Source organism: Sciurus carolinensis, chromosome 16 (assembly GCF_902686445.1).
Source record: "Sciurus carolinensis chromosome 16, mSciCar1.2, whole genome shotgun sequence".
Lineage (NCBI taxonomy): Eukaryota > Metazoa > Chordata > Mammalia > Rodentia > Sciuridae > Sciurus > Sciurus carolinensis.
In genome coordinates, this window is record NC_062228.1 from 34,569,365 (window position 1) to 34,591,944 (window position 22,580).

Here is a 22,580-nt window from a genome sequence, read left to right on the forward strand (position 1 = left end):
GCTTGCTAGGCAAGTACTCTACTACTGAGCTACTCTTCTAACCCTCATTTCATCCAGAAATATTTTAGGGGCTGGGGATATAGCTCAGTTGGTAGAGTGCTTGCCTTGCAAGCATAAGACCCTGGGTTCGATCCCCAGCACCGCAAAAAAAAAAAAAAAAAAAAAAAAAAGAAGAAGAAATATTTTAGTATTTGTTGCTGTGATGTTGGTTCTGAATGTTTTCTGTGAAGGTTTTATTACAGAGGTGAGAGGGGTGTAGTTCTTAGCAGCTATTTTTCTCATGGTGGTGAGTTCAGCTCCTCTCATTTCCTGTTAGTACAGATCTGTATCCCTACCTTCTTCTTGATGAGATTGAGAACCCATTTGCCCTTAGGCATCTTGAGTAGCTCCATAGCATACTGCTCTTTTAGGGCATAGCCACACACCTCTCAGGTCATGTCTTACATGAACTTGGTGTGTTTGGCAAGGTGTCCACTGTGGCAGCTTGTCTCTGTCTGCTCATGTTCTTGGTTGCTTTGTGGCTCATGTTGAGGCCCACATCCATGTGGTAGTGTGGATCCATGACTGTAAACAGTGGTGAGGAGAGGGGGTGGGGGTGAGGCTCAACTTGAATCCCACCTTCCAGAACCCTGCCACTGGCTTCCTCAGGCTTGCCCATCATATCCAGCCAATCCTCCAACCCCTTAGCAAGCCTGGGGTTGCATGGATGGTCTTTAGTATGTTGTTGTTATTTTTTTAATAGAAGGACTATTCTGCTTTTTATTTATTGGTTTTACTTTCATGGTCCTGGGAACCAAAACCAGGGCCTCATGCAAGCTAGACAAGAGTTCTGCCACTGAGCTAAATCTCCACCCCTTCTTTATTTTGAGACAGGTTTTTTCCTAAGTTAACCAGACTGGCCCCTCAATCCTCCTACCAGAGTCCCCTGAAAAACTGGGATTATAAGTGAGCACCACAACATCAAGCTGCTTTTCATTTCATTTATTTATTTTTTTAATTTTATTCATTCATTTATTTTGGTACTGGAGTTCAAATCTAGGGGCATTTTACCCTTGAGCTACATCCCCAGCCGTTTTTAGTTTTGATTTTGAGACAGAGTATTGTTAAGTTGCGGATCCTTGAATTTGGCAGTCCTCCTGCCTCAGCCTCCCAAGTAGCTGGGATTACAGGCATGCACCACCAGGCTGGTGCAGCTGCTTTTTATTTTTTGAATGAATTGTTGGTGTCGTATTTTGCTGTCCAAAGAGTAAAGGAAAATGCCAGCAGTTTAAATGTTAAAGTTTGAAGGTTGGCCATAAAAATATGTAGTGTACTTGCCTTCCTTTCCAAATAATACTATTTATTGTCAGTTTTCTTTGTTTTTGGCAACTCTTTTGGGGGAAACCCAGTAAATGACCCACAGCTGCCTAGCATTATCTAAATAAAAATGTAAAATGAGTTTCAGGGCCAGCACCAGTCCCTCATTGTGAGAATTTCTTTTTCTTTTTGTTAGGATTTCTTGAGCCATGTGATGATAAAAAATTTTAGGTTGGGCTGGGGAGATAGCTCAATCAGTAGAGTGAAGGCCCTGGGTTCCATCCCCAGCACTGCCAAAAAAAAAAAAAAAATTTAGGTCATAATTATGAGTAATACTGGCCCTTTTTTCAGAAACTTTTCTACATTTGGAAAGATTTCCCAAATTCTTAAAAAAAAAAAAGAAGAAGAAGAATGCAAATTATTGCAGACTGAGCAGTTGCTTTTAAAAACTTTCTGGAGTAGTAAATAGCATGTTTCTCTGAGGGATCATATTTGGAATTTAGGGTGGCGCCATCTGTCCTGATCTGATGTTTTACATATCTGGTCCCTCCCATTTGCCCATAGTGCCTCTTTCCATCATCATGATGAACCCTAAAACACTGGCATATATTTCCTAACACCGTTGCACAGTGGTATCTCCTTTGAAAACCACCAGTCAGTGCACTAAGGGAAGCCTACAAGCTTTCATTAATTCTCTCTGAAAACTGATTATTTTGGAAGAATTTGAATTTTCTTTGAATTCACAGATGTTCAATTTAAAAGCAATACTTTTACAAAAGGATGTGTTGCCCACAGTTTAGCTTAAGTTAGATATAGATTGATCTGAAAATGTCTAATTAAAGTCAACCCTTTTTATGGGAAACTTTTAATGGGCATTGGGTTATATTTTATTTTATCTTTTATTAAAATTTTTTTTTTTTTTTTACAGACTGCATTTTGATTCATTATACACAAATGGGGTACAACTTTTCATTTCTATGGTTGTACACAATGTAGATTCACACCATTCATGTAATCATACATATACATAGGGTAATACTGTCTCATTCTACTATCTTTCGGTCCCCCATCGCTTCCCACCGTATTTTACTCTACGCTATCCAAAGTGCCTTCATTCTTACCCCCACCCCCAACCCCCGCCGCCGCCCCCTCTCGTTATATATCATCCTGCACTTATCAGAGAAAACATTCAGCCTTTGGTTTTCTGGGCTTGACCTATCTCACTTAGGATGATGTTTTCCATCTTCATCCATTTACCAGCAAATGTCATAATTTTATTCTTTGTTGCTGAGTAATATTCCATTGTGTATATATACCACAGTTTTTTTTTATCCATTCATCTGTTGAAGGGCTTCTAGGTTGGTTCCACAATCTAGCTATTGTGAATTGAGCGGCTATGAACATTGATGTGGCTGCATCACTGTAGTATGCTGATTTGAAGTCCTTTGGGTATAAACTGAGGAGTGGGATAGCTGGGTCAAATGGTGAGTTCATTCAAAGTTTTCTGAGGAATCTCCATACTGCTTTCCAGAGTGACTGCACCAATTTGCAACTCCACCAGCAATGTGGACTGTAAATTCTGTGAAGGGGCTTGCTTGAATCTGTTCTGTTCACAGACTACCCCCACCAGCCATGATAATCAATAAAGATATGTTGATAAATGAGTGAATAAAAGGTTTAAAGGTTAGGGTTTTTAAAATTACTTTTCACCACTCATTTGTAAAGTATTGATTGTCATCCTAATGATCAATTTAGATTAAATTTTAGCTGAGGCCATTATTTAAATAAATATTTTGATGCTTAAAGCTAAAATACCTGTTTAATGTCTGGTATTTTTTTTTTAATGTAATTTATCAGTTTTATGAGGCAAAAATTATCTCTAATTTACATAACATGAACCAGCTTAAAACTCTTGTCCAGCATTACATACATGAGGTGTCTCTCCTCAGAGCAGCCCTGTCTCCTGTCACAGAAGTTGAAGTTGGAATTTTCAGGTCTTGGCATCATTGGAGACTTAAGTCATGTGTTGCATAACCACTGCTGAGTAAACTGTACTTATTTGACTAAACTAGTTGGGGAAGGAGTTTTAAAAAAGGAAATTTGAGTCCTTAAGCAATAGGCTCCATTAGTGTAAACTCCACCTGAAAGGAGCTCAGGCCCATTCTTCTCTGGGTTTATGCAAAGCCTTTGTTTAGACAGCTATCCATCATGTTTCCAGCCCATACAAACCAGTGAGAAATTCCTAAATACCCTACTTTATGCTGCTGATTATGTCTATCTTTACTGATTTTTTCCCCCCCAGCACCATGAATGAGTCAATTGATGAGTCAGTGGAAACTGTTTGCGGTATATGGCTAGATACCACAGTAGTGGCAAGTAACATTTGGACTCTGTCAACCCGAAACTTCAGCATAAGAGCACCTGACTTGTCTGGGTTGATAATTTTCCATGTAGCTGAGGCTTGCCCCTTCAGTTGCTAGAACTATGTGTTTTAGCCATTTTTTATGCTAGTCTTTCAATATTGGGTTCCATGGGTATCTTTGTTAAGTGGGAGCTATGGAAAGAAAGAATTCTTTCCTGGGTAACCAAGAAAGGACTTTGCACTGTTTCTCCTGTCTGCCTCTACTACTGCTGTGACTTTTTCTGTCTCCCATCTCTTGCTTTGGGCACACTTCCTTTTAGATAACTCCCTGCTCTAATATGGAAAACAACCAAACGACAGAGACATAGTTTATTTCCAGTGTCATGGGACAGGTGTTCAAATCTCCCTTGAGAACCTGTCTACCTGCCTTCTGAACAAAAGAGCTGTTCATTCTGCATTGGAGCGGGAAGCCCCAGAGTTTTGGTCTTCCCCAAAGTGTACTATACATGTTAAATATGTGCTGTCTCTAGGTCAAGACAAACCACTGGTCTGTGCTTACCTACCAACAAACAAACCTTTCCATGTCAGTTACAGAGAGGCTGGGAGGCAGTGAGGATTAAACACAATGTCTGCCTAGTCAAGATGTTGGACTTGGAAGTAGGAAGGATTCTTAATGGTCCTTTTGAAATATTTTTAGGACAATAATTTGGCTCCACTTGACTTTTTTCCCCCTGTAGTTTTATTTTTGGGGGTTATCTGTTATTTCTTCACCCTAATTTTGAAGCACTGTTTCCTCCAGCTCTGGAGATTTTTCAGAGTATCAAAAGTGATTTGATTATTACAAGGAACATCACTTTGTAAATCAGAGATGATGTAATATTTCTAGGAACTCCATTTTCTCCCCCGAGCTTGTGCTTATGAGGGGACCAGGGCAACAGCATTCCTTTACCTGCATCTGCCCCCCCTTGACCCAGTGGAATGCAGCTGGCTACTTCAGTCCATTCAGTTTCTACAGTAGTCAAGCAGAATCATTATGTGAAAAGCTGGTAGCATACATCCGTGTCTGTTGAATAATAAGGAAGCACTTTACAAGCTTGCTCCCACCCTGCCCCGCCCCAGTACTGGGTTTTGAACCCAGAGCCTTGCAAGTGATCTACCACTGAACTACATCCCCAGCCCCCTTTTTTTTTTTTTAAACTTTGAGAACAGGGTCTCACTAAGTTGCCGAGACCAACCTCAAACTTGTATTTCTTCTGCCTCAGTTTCCTGTGTAGCTGAGATGATAGTCATGTGCCACTGTATCCAGCTCTGTAAACTTTCCCTTCTGCGGGGGTTGGGGGGTAATGGGGATTGAACCTAGGAGTTCTTTACCACTTGAGCTATATCCCCAACTTTTTTTTTTTTTTTTAAATCTTGAGACAGGATCTTACTACGTTGCCAAGGTTGGCCTCAAATTTAGCAATCCACATGTCTTGGCGTCCCAGTCGAGTTGAGTGGCTGGGATTACAGTCATGTGCCACCACTCCTAGCTTCTTAAGTGCATTTCCCTCAAGAGTTATCCTTTTAGAGCTAAACATGTATCCGTTTGGTTGTTGTAGTTTAGACTCTTTATGTTAGGGCTAGATAGCATTAACATCTCGGCCTGTCCTTGTCAATAAAAATGGCCCCTTTTAAAAAACTACACCAGCCCTCCCCCACCACATTTCATGTTACTATATCGTTGCCGTATTTGAATGTCTTTAGATAAACCACCCATTCCTGAATTATTTTCAAGAATGGGTTTGTTTACTTGTTGTTTTTTTGGATGAGAGCCTCTATCATCTCTTATTTATGATTCCTTGAAAAGGGGGTGAACTCTAGCATCTAAAAAGAAGTTTGTGAGCAGCTCTTATGACTCTCATCACCTTAGCTGTTGGTTATGTGTTCAGCCCATGCCTCCTGTCAGGCTTTGAGGGCAGTTGAAGTGACACCACCACATGCAATAGTGGGGAGGGAAAAAGGCACTGGCCAGGGCGAGAAAGCCTAAGTCTGATCTAGCACATCCACCCTCACTGTGCAACCCAGGCAGGTCGCTCTGTCAGGATCATCTTCTTATCTCTAATGGGAATCTAAATTCTACTCCATCTCATTTTCTGATACACAGAGCAATGTAGGAAGTGAGAGGAGAAGAAGGGACTGATTGAAGTCTTGTGTCTAGAGACAGCTTCATAGAAAGACTGGGTTAGGGAGGCAAGGAAGGTACAAGAGCATTGCACACAAAGTAAACAACAAAAGGGAAAGCTCAGGGGTCAGACGCCAGGAGGAGTGGAATGGTAAGAGACCACCTGACCAGAACCATGAGCATATTGGCTCATTGAGTGGGAGGGTCACTTTGGCCAGATTCTTTCCAACCAGTCAGGTGAGAGGGGACCCCAGAGCCAAGCCTGGCAGGATTTGTGTAGAAGGATGTGTTCTTCCTCCTCTCCCTCCACCACCTAACTGTCTGAGATTAAGACTTAAGTAATTTTTCTTCTTTGGAAGTGTTACCAGATTGACTTGAGGGGATGCATTTTTTAATTCTCTATGACAGGGTTCACACACTGTTGGTGAATCCAGCCCCCTCCTGTTTTTGTGAGTATAGAACACGGCCATACTTGCTCATTTACAACTGCTTGCCTGTGGTTGCTTTCACACCATATGGCAGAGTGGTGAGACAGACCATATTGCCCTTCACGGTAAAAGTGTATTGACCTGTGTTCCAGCCTGTTCTTGTATGTTTGCCCATTTTTCCTCCTTTGTGCTTCTTTCAAGGGTTCCATTCGTTTCATTTGAATTTTGCCTTTAAACTCTTCCATGTCTTAAAATAAAAAATATGACTTGGGATGTAGCTCAGTCATTGGTAAAGAATTCCCACCCCCCAAAAAAAAAAATGTTGCTGTAAGTTTTAAGTTGGATAGGTTTCACAGTTCTCCCAAAGGGGCTGGAGCCCACCTGGAACTGGTGGTGGCAGCTTCTTGGTCATTGTAATAGTGGTCATCATATCACAGTGTCACATCTTAAACCATTCATTTGTCACAGGGAGTCACGGGGCATAAGCAACATCACAGCTATTAAACTATTTCTGCTTTAGCAACAAATTTTAAGATCCTTAAGAGATTCCTGGAAGCCAGTGACTAGAAAGAACTTTAAAATAGTAGTTTTTCCCCTAGTAGAAAGAACTCTTTAAGGGGGGGGGGGACTGCATTAATTAATAAATATTACCATGAAGCTCACTACTTTATACCAAAACTGCACATCCAGTTAATCAACCAAAGTACAAGGAAAGCCATAACCTATCATTGAGAGATAAAACTCCTTCAGTGGATTCTGTTTTGGTTTTGCAAAGTAGTAGGCTTTGCTACTAACTCCGCCCCCCCAATGTAAAAGATCATTAAAGGAAATTTTGTTCTTTGTCTATGAATTTTACCTTTTCATTCATATGGTATCAACTAGTACCATATTTTTAAGCTAGTTGCATTGTACATACCACAAAAAATAAGTTGTGACAAACATTGACTAGTTTCAAGTGTACCCATAAGAAACACGTGGGCATACATCTGTTTTTTTAACCTGTCTCATGTCAGTAAACATCTAAGTGTTTGATATAAATATTTCCATTAATGGTGGGCACAATTGTATGAATCAAATTCACAAATTATTTGTTTTTTATAATCATGATTAGGAAACTGAAATATAACAGGAATGTACTGGTCAGTAGCTGAAAATGCTGCACTCTACACACAATCACATGTGAAAACAAGTGTTACCTGTAGTTCTCCCCTGTGGGAATGACTTCTTAAAAATATAAAATATTATTTTATCAGAAAATTTTACTTTGGTGTGAAGAGCAAGTTAAATGATGTACTGAATCTCTGAAGACCTAGCATAGTCACTAATATATGCTTCAAGAGATTAATTCTGATTGGTCAACAGAATCTTCAGAAGATTCTGAAGTGTCTATTCCTATAGTTGCCATAGCTTTAAATGTCTATGAAATTTAAGATTCCTCATTACATTTTGAACATGCTTTAAACTGAAATAAATTTTACCTGTTTTCCTGCAGCCATGGTCTAAAAAAGTTTTTTTCTTGTCGTGGAATTGCAATTGCTGTTGAATATTTTTGGAAGCTTGGCAACAGAAACATTACTGTGTTTGTCCCTCAGTGGAGAACAAGGCGTGATCCTAATGTCACAGGTGAGTCAAACCAATTTTTTCAGATTTCTATTTAATGAGTTGGCTTATAATTGCAGCACATAGTACTTAGAGCCATGTGTTGTGGATAGCTCTTTTAACAACAAAATTCTAAGTCTGTTCCATTTAGTAATATATCAGTTGAAGAGTATAACAGTATAAAAAGTGATTGAAGGGAGGATGTGGGGCTGGGGAGATAGCTCAGTAGGTAGAGTGCTCGCCTTGCAAGCACAAGGCCATGGGTTCTATCCCCAGCACAGCAAAAAAAAAAAAAAAAAAAAAAAGTATTTGAAGGGAGGATGTGAAGTTCATATAATTGTTTGAAAGTTGTTAGTATTCATCATACATCACAAAAACTTTCTTTTGACATTCTAAAAATTAAAATATACCCTCTATTAGACCAGGTTTCTGACTATTTAAATAGCATTTTTTAAAACGGTTGCTTGATAAGTTTGGCACCTTCAAATATGTCTTTTCAACAGTTATACTTTAATATATATTGTTTTGGTTAGCCATATGGTACTTTGTGCAGACCACACACAAAAGGTCTGAACCTATTATGATTCATGAAATTTTCCAGAGAAACTTAGTCGTTTGTGACTTAGGTCATAATAGAAAGACAATTGAAAAAAGCTTTGCCAGACAGCTTAACATGTCAGAGCACTTAGAAAGAAAAGGTAAATTGGGATTGGGGTGAATAGAGGATTCGTCCAACACATTAAGCAGGAAGTGAGACTCTGGGTTCCTGGGGAAATGGGAAGTGGTCAAACTGCACATTTCCCAAGTCCTCCCAACTTCCTTCATTTTGGAGAGCATTCGTCCTAACAGAAGGTAAATGTAGACAGAAACAGATCCACTCATTTGTAGCTATTTTTGAAATTTGGATCCCTGAAAGAATCTTAATAGTCTTTATACATTTACAGTTCTAAGACCATCAAACACACCAGGGGCATTTTAGTTAAGTCAGTGGTGAGTATTGTATGGTATGCGGGTATGAGAATCCTGGTTGTGTGAAATGTGGCTTTGGCCCCAAGTTCTCCTTTGTCATCATCCACACCCACAAAAATCAGTAAATATTTGTACAGATAACTAAGAGAAATTACAAGAGAGCAGCAGAAGTGAGATTTGAAAGACTCCTGGGCTAGGGAGCAAGGAACCTTTCTTGGGATTGGGACAGAGAGGACTGTGGCTTCCACTGCCTCCACTCAGACTGCTTTTCCCGGTTCCCACTCCCCACTCCCATCCTCTCTCAGAACTTTTGTTATCATCCTCCTTGTCCTCTACTACTTATAATAGGACTTAAAAAAAAAAAAAAAAGATTTTGATGGCATGGTTCATTTAAGTATAAATGTGTGGCTTACTCCTAAGAAACACGAGTTGAACCTTTTTATGTTTAAAAAAAAAAAAAAAGCAGCCAGTCCATATGCTGCGTTTGCTTTAGTATGGGTCTTGTTTGATTCTTTTTCTTTTTAATTAATTCTTCCCAGTAAGTTAGTAATATTGAGTCAATAGAAAGGTTTTCTACAGCTCTCCATGTGAAACATTTGGATGTACTTTGATTTATTTACACATCTGGGAAAATAGCCTTTTTCTGAATGTGTGTTTAACTTATTCCATGAACAGAGCAGCACTTCTTAACCCAGCTCCAGGAGCTTGGAATATTATCTTTAACTCCTGCCCGGATGGTCTTTGGAGAAAGAATTGCATCTCATGATGACAGGTATGAAAAAGGCCATTTTCCTTTCTAATGTGGGAGTTAGTGAGGAACCAACCACCTGTTCCTTCGGACAGATGCACATTCTAGAAGGACTTGGTTTGAGGATTTTAATATTCATGACTGTTAAGGTTAGATGCTCAACAGTCATTACATATGGGTTTAGCATATCACAAAGAAGCTGCCAAATTAATATTTTTGTTTTTTAATAAAACATGTCTGAAGAAAAAGTGGATATTTAATTGTGGTCTTTTTTTGGTGCTTTTTAAAAGTAAGTTTTGTCTTGTCTTAGTGTGAAAGACCAGAGTGGTTTTCAGCTGAGTATGGTGGCCCGTACCTGCAGTCCTAGCTACTCAGGAGGCTGAGGCAGAAGGATTGCTTGAGCCCAGGAATTCAAGATCAGCATGGCCAACATAATGAGACCCTATCCCAAAAAATAAAAGAGTAGTTTCCAAAATTATCTGTGTGTTCCTGGTCTGGTTTTGACCAGTTCATTGTGACACCTGTACCCTTAGGGTTTTCTTCACATGGTAGGAGTAAGCTGCATTTCTTAGGCTGTTAGATCATCTAGCAGGTGCTGGTACATCTGAGATGCCAAGATTTAGTCCACACCTTTTAATTTTTTTTTTCCTCCTGAAAACTTAGCACTAATCAAGTCCACTGTGCAAAGCTAGATTCTGGGCACACACACAGTTCAGGTGTACCCTGCACCAAGTTTGTGACCTAGAGAAGGAGCCCAGAAGAGTAAGAGAGGAAAATCCAGCTTGAGTAAGACTTAACCAGGGGCGTGTCATTTTTAAAATCCTCCTGTGTTGATGTGAAATCAGTAATAGCAAATCTGGAGTGGGGGCTGCTGGTTCTTCCTTCTCCCACATTCACCCTGTTTTCATGCTCCCTGCACTGAAGAGTTTGTAGCTTATGACCCAAGGTAGAGAATGGTCAGTAGGTAAGAGGTGACAAGAGAGCCATGTCAGGTGAAAGTGACTTGGGGACCACAGCAGGCATTCATTCACCAAAAGGGCCTTCTCACTGATAGCCCTTTGCGCTTTGCCAGGCTGCAAGGAGAGGCCAAATCAAATGGGAGAATCAGGTGATGTGAAAGAACAGTGTGAAGAACTAAAAGAGGACTGACTGCATGTGGGGCAGGGGCGGGTGAGGAGGCCTGGGAAGCTGCCCTGGAAAGGCGCCTGCTGCTTAGCCCTGTGCTAGGGGCAGGGCCCTGGAGTGTGCAGGTTGAAAGACAGGTTGGGCCGCCGAACTCAGGAAGAGCCTTGAGGTCCTCCAGCACTGTGTTCTCACAACTGCACTTTAGAACCAGGTATTTATACCTGGGTTTTGCTTGGGTTTTGCTTGATTACTATGGTTCTCTGGGTTTTGGGGGATGTGGGTATGTGTGCTAATTCATGGCGTACTCACCATCTAGAAGCCTTAGTTCCTATTTTATTAACATCTGTGCACATATGTCACCACTTAAACTCATGCCAGTTAGAAATAATGTGTAAAATGTTCATTAATAAAGAACTAAATCATGCTTACTTTCCCAGATCTTCTACAGTCTCTGAAGCTAATGAGACTCGTCTTTCTAATGTCCTTTAAATACTCCCTACTGGTAACATGGTTGTTGGCACCTTTAATTCCAGTTTGTTTCATTGTCTTTGTCTACATTGCCTTAGACACATGTGGTCATCCTGACGTAAGAGATGAAATTTTACATTATCCTTACAAATCTGCTAACAGGGTCCACTGGAGTAATCTCTAGCAAAGAAACAACGTGCTTTATTGTTTCTTGCTTTTTCATCACTGTGCATCCTTTTATAACTTCCATTTGAGTGGCTCTGTGGTGTAGGCTAAGCAGAATGGCAGGTCTAGCCCCCTTTTCTAAAATCAGAGCACAAAATATGAGCCTATTTAAAAAAAAAAAAAGACTGACTGTACCACGCAGATAATCTAAGAACCAAAATACTATAACTTAGCAACTAAAAGGCTGAATAGTGATTCCAGGCTTATCACCTCTAATTCATTCTCTCCTCTGGTTCTCATGCATTCTTATTTCCACTTGTTTATTGATGATATACTTTTTCTAGAAAAATGGATAAACTATTTTTTTAAAATTAGATTTTATGAAAAATAGTTCCTTTGTAATCACACTAATAATTTTAGAGTTCTTCATTTCTAACTGATCTTCAGTTGACTGGGGCTTAACTTTTCTGCTGTCCAGTCTTGGTTAAATTCTTTGGTCATTTTCTTAATAAATTCTTTTATTTTCTTATAACATGGCTTCTCTAAGCCAAGGATGCCTGTTTGCTCATTTTAAATTCTTATATTACCATAGGTTTCTGCTACACTTAGCCGACAAAACTGGTGGCATAATTGTAACAAATGATAACTTCAGAGAATTTGTGACTGAGTCAGTCTCTTGGCGAGAAATTATTACAAAAAGGTAATATTTTCTTCTTTGTCTTTAGTCAGAAAAGCTTTTTGTTATTGTTTGTTGTTTTTGTTTGCATTTTGTCTGTCCATTGTGTACATTGGCCCTGCAAAAGACTCTTCTATACCCAGTCAGTAAGGTGGTTGCCCCCACCCCAGGGGACCCTGCTCAAAGCCTCAGAGCCAGTGAGTGGTGTGTCAGAGCCCACTGTGTTTGCCCACATGGTGTCCTCTGAGAGATAGTGTTCTCAGGCATGAAATGAGGTGTAGATCTGGGGCATGGTGGAGTACAAGTGGCCTTCTCACTTGGCGTTCCCCTCTGGCCATGGCAGACTTTGTCAGGCCATGAGACCTTCTTCCTTTACTTAGCTATGAAGTGAAAAGTTGGATTTCATGATGACTGAGATCTCACCTCTGAAATAGTGTGATTCCAACAAGAGGATAGGACCAAAAGCAGTATACTGATTGGGGTTTCACTTCTTACATATGGGGGGAGAATATTTCTCCTTTTCATATCTGATGCTTTTTATGAGCATTTTAATAGTCATCTATATTAAAAACATGTTTAGATATCATCCATAATAACAAAGTTAAGAGTTTAGCATTCACTGCTATGATTTTTCATTTATATTGATACTATGATTGTCCAACTGCTGAAAACTCCCTTAAGATCAGCAAACACTGCTGGGTGTGGGGGTGCATGCCTATAATCCAAGCAACTTGGGAGGTTGAGGCAAGAGGGTCACAAATTCAAAGCCAGCATCAGCAATTCATTGAGGCCCTAAGCAACTCAATAAGACCCTGTCTCTGATAAGCATAAAGGGCTGGGGATGTGGCTCATTGGTGAAGTGCCCCTAGGTTCAATTCCCAGGACCAAAAAAAAAAATCTGCGAACAGTAGCTTCCAAGACTTCTTAGTAACCTGCATCCTCTGGCCAGTTTCTTAAAACAAAAGGCAAGAGTCTGCTGTCATACCAGGGATATGTCAGATATGCCATAAATCTTAAGACATGAAATGAATGTACCTCAAGCCAAATATAACTGGTAACTAGCATAACTAGATATTTGTCTCTATTGAGGTTTCACAGTTGCCTCTTGTCTGATACATTTTGCTAAGTCATGAGAGGATTTTAGAAAAAGCTTTGTTATAAATGCCCAGGTGGATTAATTAGTACATGGCATTTTGATCCCTATGCTGTTAAAAAACTTGATGATAGCTGAAACAAGAATGAGTTTTTTGCCTTCTATGTGATTTATGAGCATACATTAATCTTTTAGGACACGTTTCTGTTGGATCTTTGCCCTGGGGCTCCTTGTCAGTGTTTGTTAGACACACCTATGCATGTGTGGCAACTTTAAATGCAGTTTAAACTCAATCCAATTCTGTGTTCAGAATTTACAAAAGCAAATCAGGAGCTGAAGAAATGGCTCCTTATGGAGAGCGCTCGCCTAGCATGCCGAAGGACCGTGGTTCAAATCCCCTGCCCGAAAAATGAGAGCGAGGGGCGGGGGAGCAAAAAAAAAAAAAAAAAAAACTAGGAAAAAATTTTGGGGCTGGGAAGATAGCTCAGTCGGTAGAGTGCTTGCCTTGCAAGCACAAGGCCCTGGGTTCGATCCCCAGCACCCCCCAAAAAAAAAAGCAAATCAGAAACTCAGATCTGGGTTGGGGGGAAATCTGGACAATAAACACAGGCACTAAATTTTGTTTATTTGTTTTTTGGTGATGCTAGGGATAGGACCTGGTACATTATAGGCAAAAGCATTCTATCACTGAGTTATGTCTCCAGCCCTTTCCCATAGTTGATAAATAATACTCAACTGACTATAGAGATTATCTTTGTATATTGCATTTATTTTTCTTTTTAAAATGCTTATTTTCAATGGGTTTATTTATGGATGCATGCATTTCCAGTTTCATTAAAAAGTTAAACCTTTGTTGGTCACCTGCTGAGTCCAGAGTCTTTAAATCTTATTTCTCCAGGTTACATTAGGAAAAGAAACTGCTTCCTAAACCCAGAGAAATACATGAATTGACCAAAGTTTCTGGCACTGCTGAATTTGTGTTCAAAACAGAAATTGAAATAGTATAACTTGAGTATAGGTTTTTTCCCTCCAAAGGCAGTTAAGCAGTCTTACAATTTGTAGGCTGACCATTCCTTTGCAGTTGGGTAACAACTTTGAGATACATCGAAGATGCTGTAGCCACAAAGAATTAGTGTTTTTTTTCAGTGTGTGATCTTTCTTTGTTGTAGATTGCTTCAGTATACATTCGTGGGGGACATATTTATGGTTCCTGATGATCCTCTGGGAAGAAGCGGACCTCGATTAGAAGAATTTCTTCGGAAAGAGGTCTTTCTTAGGTATTTAGAACTATCTTATATTTCAAAGTTTATTTCATTTAAATTCTTTCTGCTTTTTTCAAGTGCTATCTTTGAAAGACTAAAAATGTAAAAGTGGTATTTTAATCTTTATTTTTTTGTGTGATTCTGGGGATACAGAACCCAAGGACACTTTACCCTTGTCCTATTTTAAGATGAGGTCTTGCTAAGTTGCTGACCTTGAACTTGAAATCCTCCAGTCACTGGGATTATAGGTGTGTAATACCATGCCTGGCCATTTAACTTTTTCTAAAACCTTAGTTTAGTAATTGTATAGTGTATGTGGAAACCAATCAAGCAGGCACCCAAAAGACCAAACCTTCCATTGCAACCCTTTCCTTTTTAATCCTAGGAGAGAATGGTAAGTCACACTCTTCCCCCCTCCCCCCTGCAGTGCTGGGGATTGAACCCAGGGCCTTGTGCTTGTGAGGCAAGTGCTCTACCAACTGAGCTATATCCCCAGCCCTAAGTCACACTCTTTTGTAAATCTAAGAAGACAAAGCAGATTTTCCAAGTAGGTGGTCACCTACTTGAGAGTGTCACTTATGTTCAATGTGTATATGTGATGTCTTTCTCCACCCAGTCTCTAAAGTTAATTGCTTAAAAGCAATTTGTTGTGCTTATGTTAATTTATTTACTGTTCAAGAATCACTACCTGGGGAACTGACCGTTGCTTTTTACCATCTCTGGATGGAAAACCCAATATTACATTTTTCTGAAATTGATTTAGTAGTTTAGGGTTTTTTTGTTGTTGTTGTTAAATTTAGGTTTCATTTTTAAGAAAAATAGTGGTTATTTCTGTTTTCAGAATTCTCAGGTAGCAGACATTATTAATCAATCGTTTGTATGTCTGATTGGCAGATCATAATAATCTGGTTGGTGACAGACCTCTTCTCTTTTTAAACCAAACTTAGTTATTCTTCTGTATCTCCCAGCAAGTGTTTGCATAGGTATAGGGAGAGGAAAACACACTGCTCTCCCAAGTTTTTTTTAATTTGTTTTGTTACTGGGCTTGAACCCTGGGACACTTTGTCACTGAGCTACATCCTCAGTCCTTTTCATTTTTTTTGTTGAGACAGCAACTTCACTAAGGTGCTGAGACTGGCCTCAAACTTGAAATCCTCCTGTCTCAGCCTCCTGAGTTGTTGGGATGATGGCCATGTATCACCATACCTGACTATTTTTCCAGTTTTTAAGGCAGTGAAACTTCACAGCTGTTCTTTTGCCATTTATAACTTGAGCTTTGGGGGGCTCCAGGTTTGGATTTGGTGGTGGTGAAGGGGGTTCACACAGTTATCTTCTACAGAGACCAGCACAGTTCAAGCCCCCTGGTTTTTTGTTGTTTCTCTTTGAGTCTTGGGTTTTATTACACAGGGGAGGGCTTCATTCCCAAGGGTTATTCTCTCTGCCCACACCAGGAGGATGGTAGCCATTTCCATCACCTGCTGCATGTCAGTCTAACTCACTTTTCTCCCCCTGCATATCATCTTAACTTAGATATTCTCTACACGTGTTAGGCCCCAAGATCTGTGTGTGAGTCCAAGACCCGTGGTTCAAACTTAGCAGAGGAAGAGTTCTCTCTGCTTCCTCATGCTGCCCTGTTATCTCTCACCTAATGACTCTTTGTAAAGGTGTTAAGTAATTGACAGTTGCTTCCTTCCCAAAAGGACTACTTTGAAGTTATGTGAGCTTTTGAAATTGGAAAAACTGTTCAGTCAGTTCCATTTCTAGAGTGCAAGCCAGAGTCAGGTGGAAAATTTTTTAACAGATCCCCTCTCTGTACCCACACATTCCCCCATGTCTGTGGGCACTAGTGCCTCACCCATAATTGGTGGAGAAGGGGAACCATGAACCTGAGGGGACTACCTTTCCACCCAGAGGGATTCCTTTTTCTAATTCAGACTCTAATCAGACTCTCCAGAATAGTAGGACACTATGGTCCCTGTCTTTCAAAAAAAATCTCCCACATACACCCCAGTTTACTGCCAAAACAGGTGGATGAGGTCAGCCCTCAGACCACAGACCTGGGAGGGTAATGCTAGCTCATGAGGCACTCATTCCCTGTCCTCACCAGTCTAGAGATGGTATCAGTGGAATCCCCAGGGCTCCCCTGTAGTTGCTCATGTCACTGCCTCCCTGGCAGCCAGGTAGTGGCATCTTGATCAGGATTTGGGTCAGCAGCACGTGGTTTAGATGGGTTTCTTGTTTATGTCATAACCACTCTCACTCACTTCATCCACAGAGATATGCAACCCCTGCTCAATGCCCTGCCGAATGTGGGCATATTTGACCCCAGCTTCAGGGTTCCTGGCACCCAGGCAGCCAGCACCAGCCACCAGCCTCCAGGCCGGATTCAGGGAGCCTCTCCAAGCCACTGGCTTCCTCAGCAGTCCCACTTCCCGCTCCTGCCAAACCTGCCCAGTGTCCAGCAGAACCTGCCCATGCCAGCACAGAGATCTTCTGCAGAAACCAGCGAGCTAAGGGAAGCCCTGCTGAAGATCTTTCCTGATTCTGAGCAAAGACTGAAAATTGACCAGATCTTAATAGCCCATCCGTACATGAAAGATCTGAACGCGCTGTCTGCCATGGTGTTAGATTGAAGACTGCTGAGAAGCTTGAGCTCAGGGCCAACTGATCAAACTCGAGCTGATGGCTGTTCGTGATGGGAAGTACCATAATGTGAAAAAGCCTGTTTCCCAGTGTAAACATTGTTGTAGTGTATAAAGAAAGAGAAAAAAGAAAAGAAAAAAAGATGTTTTGTGTATACAAAAATCTGGGTTTTCAAAACCAGCTTTTTTCTATATATAAATTATGCTGCTATTACAGATTTAACATTTTCTGTAAAAGGAAAGTACATTTTCTGCCTGTTCAGAACTGTTTTAATAGCAGTTACTCTTGAGTGTATTTACATTTTTATGTTTTTTAAACTATTTTCCTTAAAGCTAAAGATATTGACAAATGGATATGATTAGCATTTCTAAATAAAAAAGAGTTGCTTTCTTAAGGAAAGCAAGACCTCTTAAAGTATATTTTCTTGAGGTGAATATAACCTGTCCACTAACATAGAGTGTGCTCCCCCTTTCTGCCACCTCTGCCCACCCCTGGGAGTTGGGGTTGGTTTCCTCTTTTGTTAGAGCCATTTGAGAGTGGACAAGTGGTGCCACTAGATGGCACTTTGTGCCTAGCCATTGTTAATGACCAGGGCAAAGTTAGACTCACAGAATATCGGGGCTAGAAGAAGCTTGAGAGCTCGTGTGGTCCCGCTTTTCTTCCCTTTCCACCCTATAGAAGAAGCAACTGAGGCCCAAAGTGCTCACTGTCAGGACATGCCCACAGCTGCCATAGCAGAGCAACCAGGCAGGGGCAGACTCCTCACCCAGTGCTGTGACACACTCACCTCACCTGGGCCTCCACACACCCTACTTAACTCCAGAAGTCTCGTCTCAGCCTCAGAAGACGTGTTTATTGAAGGACCCCATTTTTGTGGCAAGCTTTTGTCCACAACCATGGGAGATGCCCAATGTGGAGTTTGTACAGCTTTGCCAAAAACATTTCTATTCTCAAGAATGACCCCAGCCAATAAATAGCATTAATAGCCTCTATGGGGCCCAGAGCCCCTCAGTTTATTTTTATGTGTTCTTCTCTTTGGTATGCTGTTAGCAACTCTTCCTGTGAGTCTTTCCCAGAGCTAATTTAGTATTGTCTGATTTCAGTGTTGCTCAAATTCTGTCAGTGAAGTTTCTTTCTGATTATTCCTAACATCTTTACTATTACTGAACCTTCAAAGGGCTTTGTATTTTATATCTGCACTCTTCCTAGTCTGCTCATGGTCAGTGTCTTGTCTGCCCTATGACTCATGTCTCTTCCACCCAGAAATAGTGGCTGAGGGCTCGCTGCTGGTGTTCATGGTGTGGGACCTGGGTGGCCACAAGAGAGGAATCCAGAGCCCTCCAGGTGGCCAGACTTGTATTTTAATCATGTTTTTGTTCAGATGCCTTGACAATGCATTTTAATGCAAAACTAGGTGTCATCTGTCACTTTGGGCAGGTGGCCAATTCAGCCAGCTGTGGAAGTAGAGGCAGAAGACTTGAAGTGAGCCAGGGAGGTGACTTTAGTCATAGTTACCTGGGCCTCAGCTTCATGGCTGGTTGTTTCCGGAAGCACAGCTGAGGTGGGAGGACTGGGGCCAGCTTGTAACTCTGACCTCCAGGCTCAGGATTTAGTCCAGTTTCCCACCAATCCCCTTGTTTCTCTTCCATGTCAGAAAAGAGACACAGGAGACTCATCCTGATTGCCAGGGCTGAGCTCTCATTAATGCCAGGTGGAGTTGGCTGGACTGAGGCGGTCATGAGTTTTCTAGGCTCTAGAAGCAGTTTGAACTTAACCTTTGAGTTCTGTAAGCCTTCATGTTCTTGGTATTGGGGTTTTTTTTTTTTTTTTTGGTGGGGGGGGATGGGGCACTCTGTACCAATGAGCTACATTTCCAGTCCTTTTTTATTTTTTGAGACAGGGTCTTGCTAAGTTGTTGAGGCTGGCCTCAAACTTGTGTTGCTGGGATTATAGGCATGTACCACTGTGCCCAACTTCCCCCACCTCACCCCAGGGCTTCGCACACACCAGGCAAATTGCTATAACAGTTACATCTGAAGCCCTTTTTGAGATAGGTCTTGCTAAATTGCCCAGTCGTCATACTTTTGTGTGTGTGTGTGTGAGGCTGGGCCTTGTGCATTGGAGGCAAACATTCTACAAACTGAGCTATATCCCTAGCCCCTCCTCATACTTTTGATCCTCCTGCCTCAACCTCCCTAATAGGTGGGATCATAATTGTTTGCAACAGGGGCTTAGTATTGTTTCTGAGAGATCTACTTGCCCCCTTCCCTTGGATGTGGGAGGAAAGAGGAGGTGTGGAAGAGTACAGAAAAACATTATGTTGTAAATTATAACATGAAATGTAATTGACATTCTTTTCCTAAAATTAATTTTGTTTGTTTAAGTTAAATATTTAAAACCTCATTAAGAAAACCAGTATCAAACTGTTAAAGAAAGCTCATGACCTCTTAGCTGCTTCCTCTTAACTGGCTCAGAGATTCGTAGATGCTCTACCTCCTGTGTAGATGTCTCCCAGCTCTGACCTTAGGAGTGCCAGCAGTAGCACTTCCTTGTAATCGTAATTCCTTCTTGCTTTTATATGGATTGGCTCTGCCTTCTGTGTGTCATGGCATTTGTGCAAGGTGGGGCAGAGTATGTCACTCATTCAGCCTACAAAGTGTCTGAGGCTCAGAGTGATTGTCCAGGTCAAAGCCCAAGTAGCTGGTGGAGCTGATTGATTCCTGATCCTATATTTTGGGCCCCAAGATAACCACCTCTAGGAATAAAAAAGTCTTGATCTGTCAAATGGCATGTGTTTGAGACCCTAAAGACTGCCAGTCAGGAAAACCAAATGCATCTCAGCCATCCTGGGTGAGGGGGCAGCATTGTTGGACAGACTTGCCTCTGTGGCCAGGGCCTCTGGCAGGGTGCCGCTTTTAGTATCAGTGAGAGGAGGAATGGAGTCACTTTTGTAGGCTTGTGGCACTTGTGGAATGTGAAGGACAACTTCATGGTCTACACATGGAAACTAGGGCTCTCCATGTTGCTCTTCCTACCCCTGCCACATGCCCCATGCCTCCCGCCAAATGGGCAATCACTCCAAGCACTGGGCTTCCCTTGCCTCTGGGGCGTGGCCTTCTATTGGGAATCTCTTCCCCCTCCATCTCTTCATCAGTCTTCTTCATCCTCACCTGTCCTTTCCTCCAGTATCTGAGCAATCCTAACTGTAATTTATACAGTTACTCTGCTTACCTCCATTTTTTTAATCTCCATTTCTTATTATCTACCTCCCCATCATTCTCCACATATTTCTGATCCTTTCTATTAAAATAAAAGCCTGATTTCCTTCAAGTCATGTTCATTCCTTGCTGATACTCCCACCAACTTCCCACTCTTCACTTCCTGGTTTGCAAACTTCGTTTCTACCCTGCCACTTGAAAGTAGCCTAAGAAAAATATCCAGGGTTAACAGATTGCCAAGTTCAGAGGCCTTTTCTCAATTCTTCATCTTAGTGTGTACACTCAACAACCGTAACATCTGATACCATTGGTTATATTGTCCACATTTTCCCCTTTTTGGGTGGGGGACGGAGGAGGGTTGCTGGGGATTGAACACAGGGGCCTTGTGCATGCAAGGCAAGCACTCTACCAACTGAGCTATATCCCCAACCCCTCCTCTTCTTTTATCTAAAGACCAATCCTTAATACCTTCTTGTTGTCAACAAGAGATTCCCAAACTTTGGGTCACCTATGAGGCTCTCCTTAAAAAAGCATATTGGGACTGGGGATGTAGCTCAGTGGTAGAGGATTTGCCTAGCATACACAAGGCCCTGGGTTTAAACCCCAGCACTGGAAATAAAAAAGATTAAAAATGCAGATTACTGGGCTCCATTCCCAGAGACATAGATTCAGTGCCTATGGAGGAAAACCTGGGAATCCACTGTTTTAGGACACTCCCTGGGTGACTCCCATTCAGGTGGTTCATGGACCACGAAAAACTACATTCACCCTTAGGGGTCACTACTCTTCTCTAACTCTACTACCGTTCTGTCTCCAGCCCTGGGGAAACCTCAAACTCCCTAGACCCTTGGCCTATATGGGTTGTCCTTTCTCCTTCCCCACCCTGACCCTCCTTGAGGTCCCCTGTATCTACCCTTGCCCTCTGCTCACCACTGCTGATTGGTCATTCTCATGTCCTCTCCATGGGCATTGGATCCTGACTGCTCAGCCTACCTCTTTATTTCTCCCTCTTCCAGAATGCTCAGTGTTTCAGGTTTATCTTCCAGAAACCCACTTCTGGCCACCCCTCTGATTTCCAGTGTTGTAACCAGAGCACCAAGTTCAGAGCCCCTGAGCCTAGTCATTCATGACTGCCTGCCTTCTGGCCATACTTGATTGTCCACTTTGTGTACTGTACCCAAATGCTCACTCCTGCCCCACAGATTTCCTCAGTTCCTGTGGGCTCCTGCCTGTGTATGTACCTCTTTCTCTGCTAGAAATGCCTTTCTTCCACATGGCTTCCCTTCTCAGAAGTCCAGCCCTGAGTTCTCTTTGTACCTTGCCCAGTGCTCTGACTAGAAGCAGCCCCATGGTGTCCTGTGGCCCCACAGCACTTTGTGTCTCGCTTCCAGCACTTGTGGCTCCGGCTGGTGTTGCTGCAGCTGATTGTGTACTGTGTCTTACCTCCCTCTAGACTGTGAGCTCCTCGCGGGCAGGGACCGTCTGTGTTCCCTCTTTGTATTTCCAGTGGCACCTAGCACAGTGCCTTGCACTTGATAGGTGCTCAATAAATGTCTGCTCTAGTGAACTGGAGGACAGTGCCTTCTTGACTGCGACATCTGGCAGCAGGACTGGGAAGCCAGAAGAGGAGTTCACAGGGACCAGGAACCCACTGCCCTGCAGTGGCAGGCCTGGGGCCGTGGGGTCAGCGGCCTGGCTGGCCGCATTCTCCCCTTTCTTCAGGGTGAGCACACGCCATCCTGGGCAGGCGGTGTGGGCCTGGCAGCATGCTCAGCCTCCAGGTACTCAGCTCTGACCAGGGTAGGCTACCTGACCCCTGCCACTCCAGCCAGTGTCATTTCTTGGGGTTTCCCTCCGCTGGCGAAAGCCATGGGGACTTGCCCACATCTGCCGTGGGAGAAATTGGTCTCTGGTAGGAAAGAAGCAGAAACATCCCTGGCATGGCGAGCTCAGGTTCTGGTCAAGGAAGCCCTTTCTCACCCTGCCCATGTTCTAACACATTTCCTTTTTTGCCAATTCAGGCCAGACTCACAGCCCTGAAATCAAAGAGTCCACGTGCTCCTGTCCTTAGCAAGGGCTTCCAGGTTCAACGGGAGAGGTTCAGCTTCTGTTTAGAAAGGTGCCAAACAGCATTTATGGGCGGGTCACCCCAGTCAGAAAATGTCAGAGCCCTGCAATTCCTGAGTACACGTCCCCTCAGAAGAGAGCTCACCCCCACCCCACGGAGCTGCTGCTGCCTCTACTCACATCCACATCCTGTCCGGGCTCAAAATCCCCTGTCGTGAAGTTCTTTGCTTAGTACCCTGGTTGGGCAGGGACCGACCTGGTTCCATTTGAAATTTGACCTCCCTGTACTCTTGGGTTTCC

At 42.2% G+C, this 22,580-nt stretch overlaps 1 protein-coding gene across 1 annotated transcript in view; it reads left to right on the forward strand.

The window, feature by feature from the left end:
• N4bp1 (NEDD4 binding protein 1) overlaps window positions 1-21,785 on the forward strand; it is a 52,430-nt gene extending 30,645 nt beyond the window's left edge. Inside the window, exons 3-7 of the mRNA XM_047527314.1 lie at window positions 7,740-7,870; window positions 9,491-9,587; window positions 11,914-12,021; window positions 14,260-14,367; window positions 16,628-21,785. Coding sequence (XP_047383270.1) covers window positions 7,740-7,870; window positions 9,491-9,587; window positions 11,914-12,021; window positions 14,260-14,367; window positions 16,628-16,985 — 802 coding nt within the window. The 3' untranslated portion in view covers window positions 16,986-21,785. The remainder of the gene's footprint in view (window positions 1-7,739; window positions 7,871-9,490; window positions 9,588-11,913; window positions 12,022-14,259; window positions 14,368-16,627) is intronic.
• Window positions 21,786-22,580: the final 795 nt, after the last annotated feature.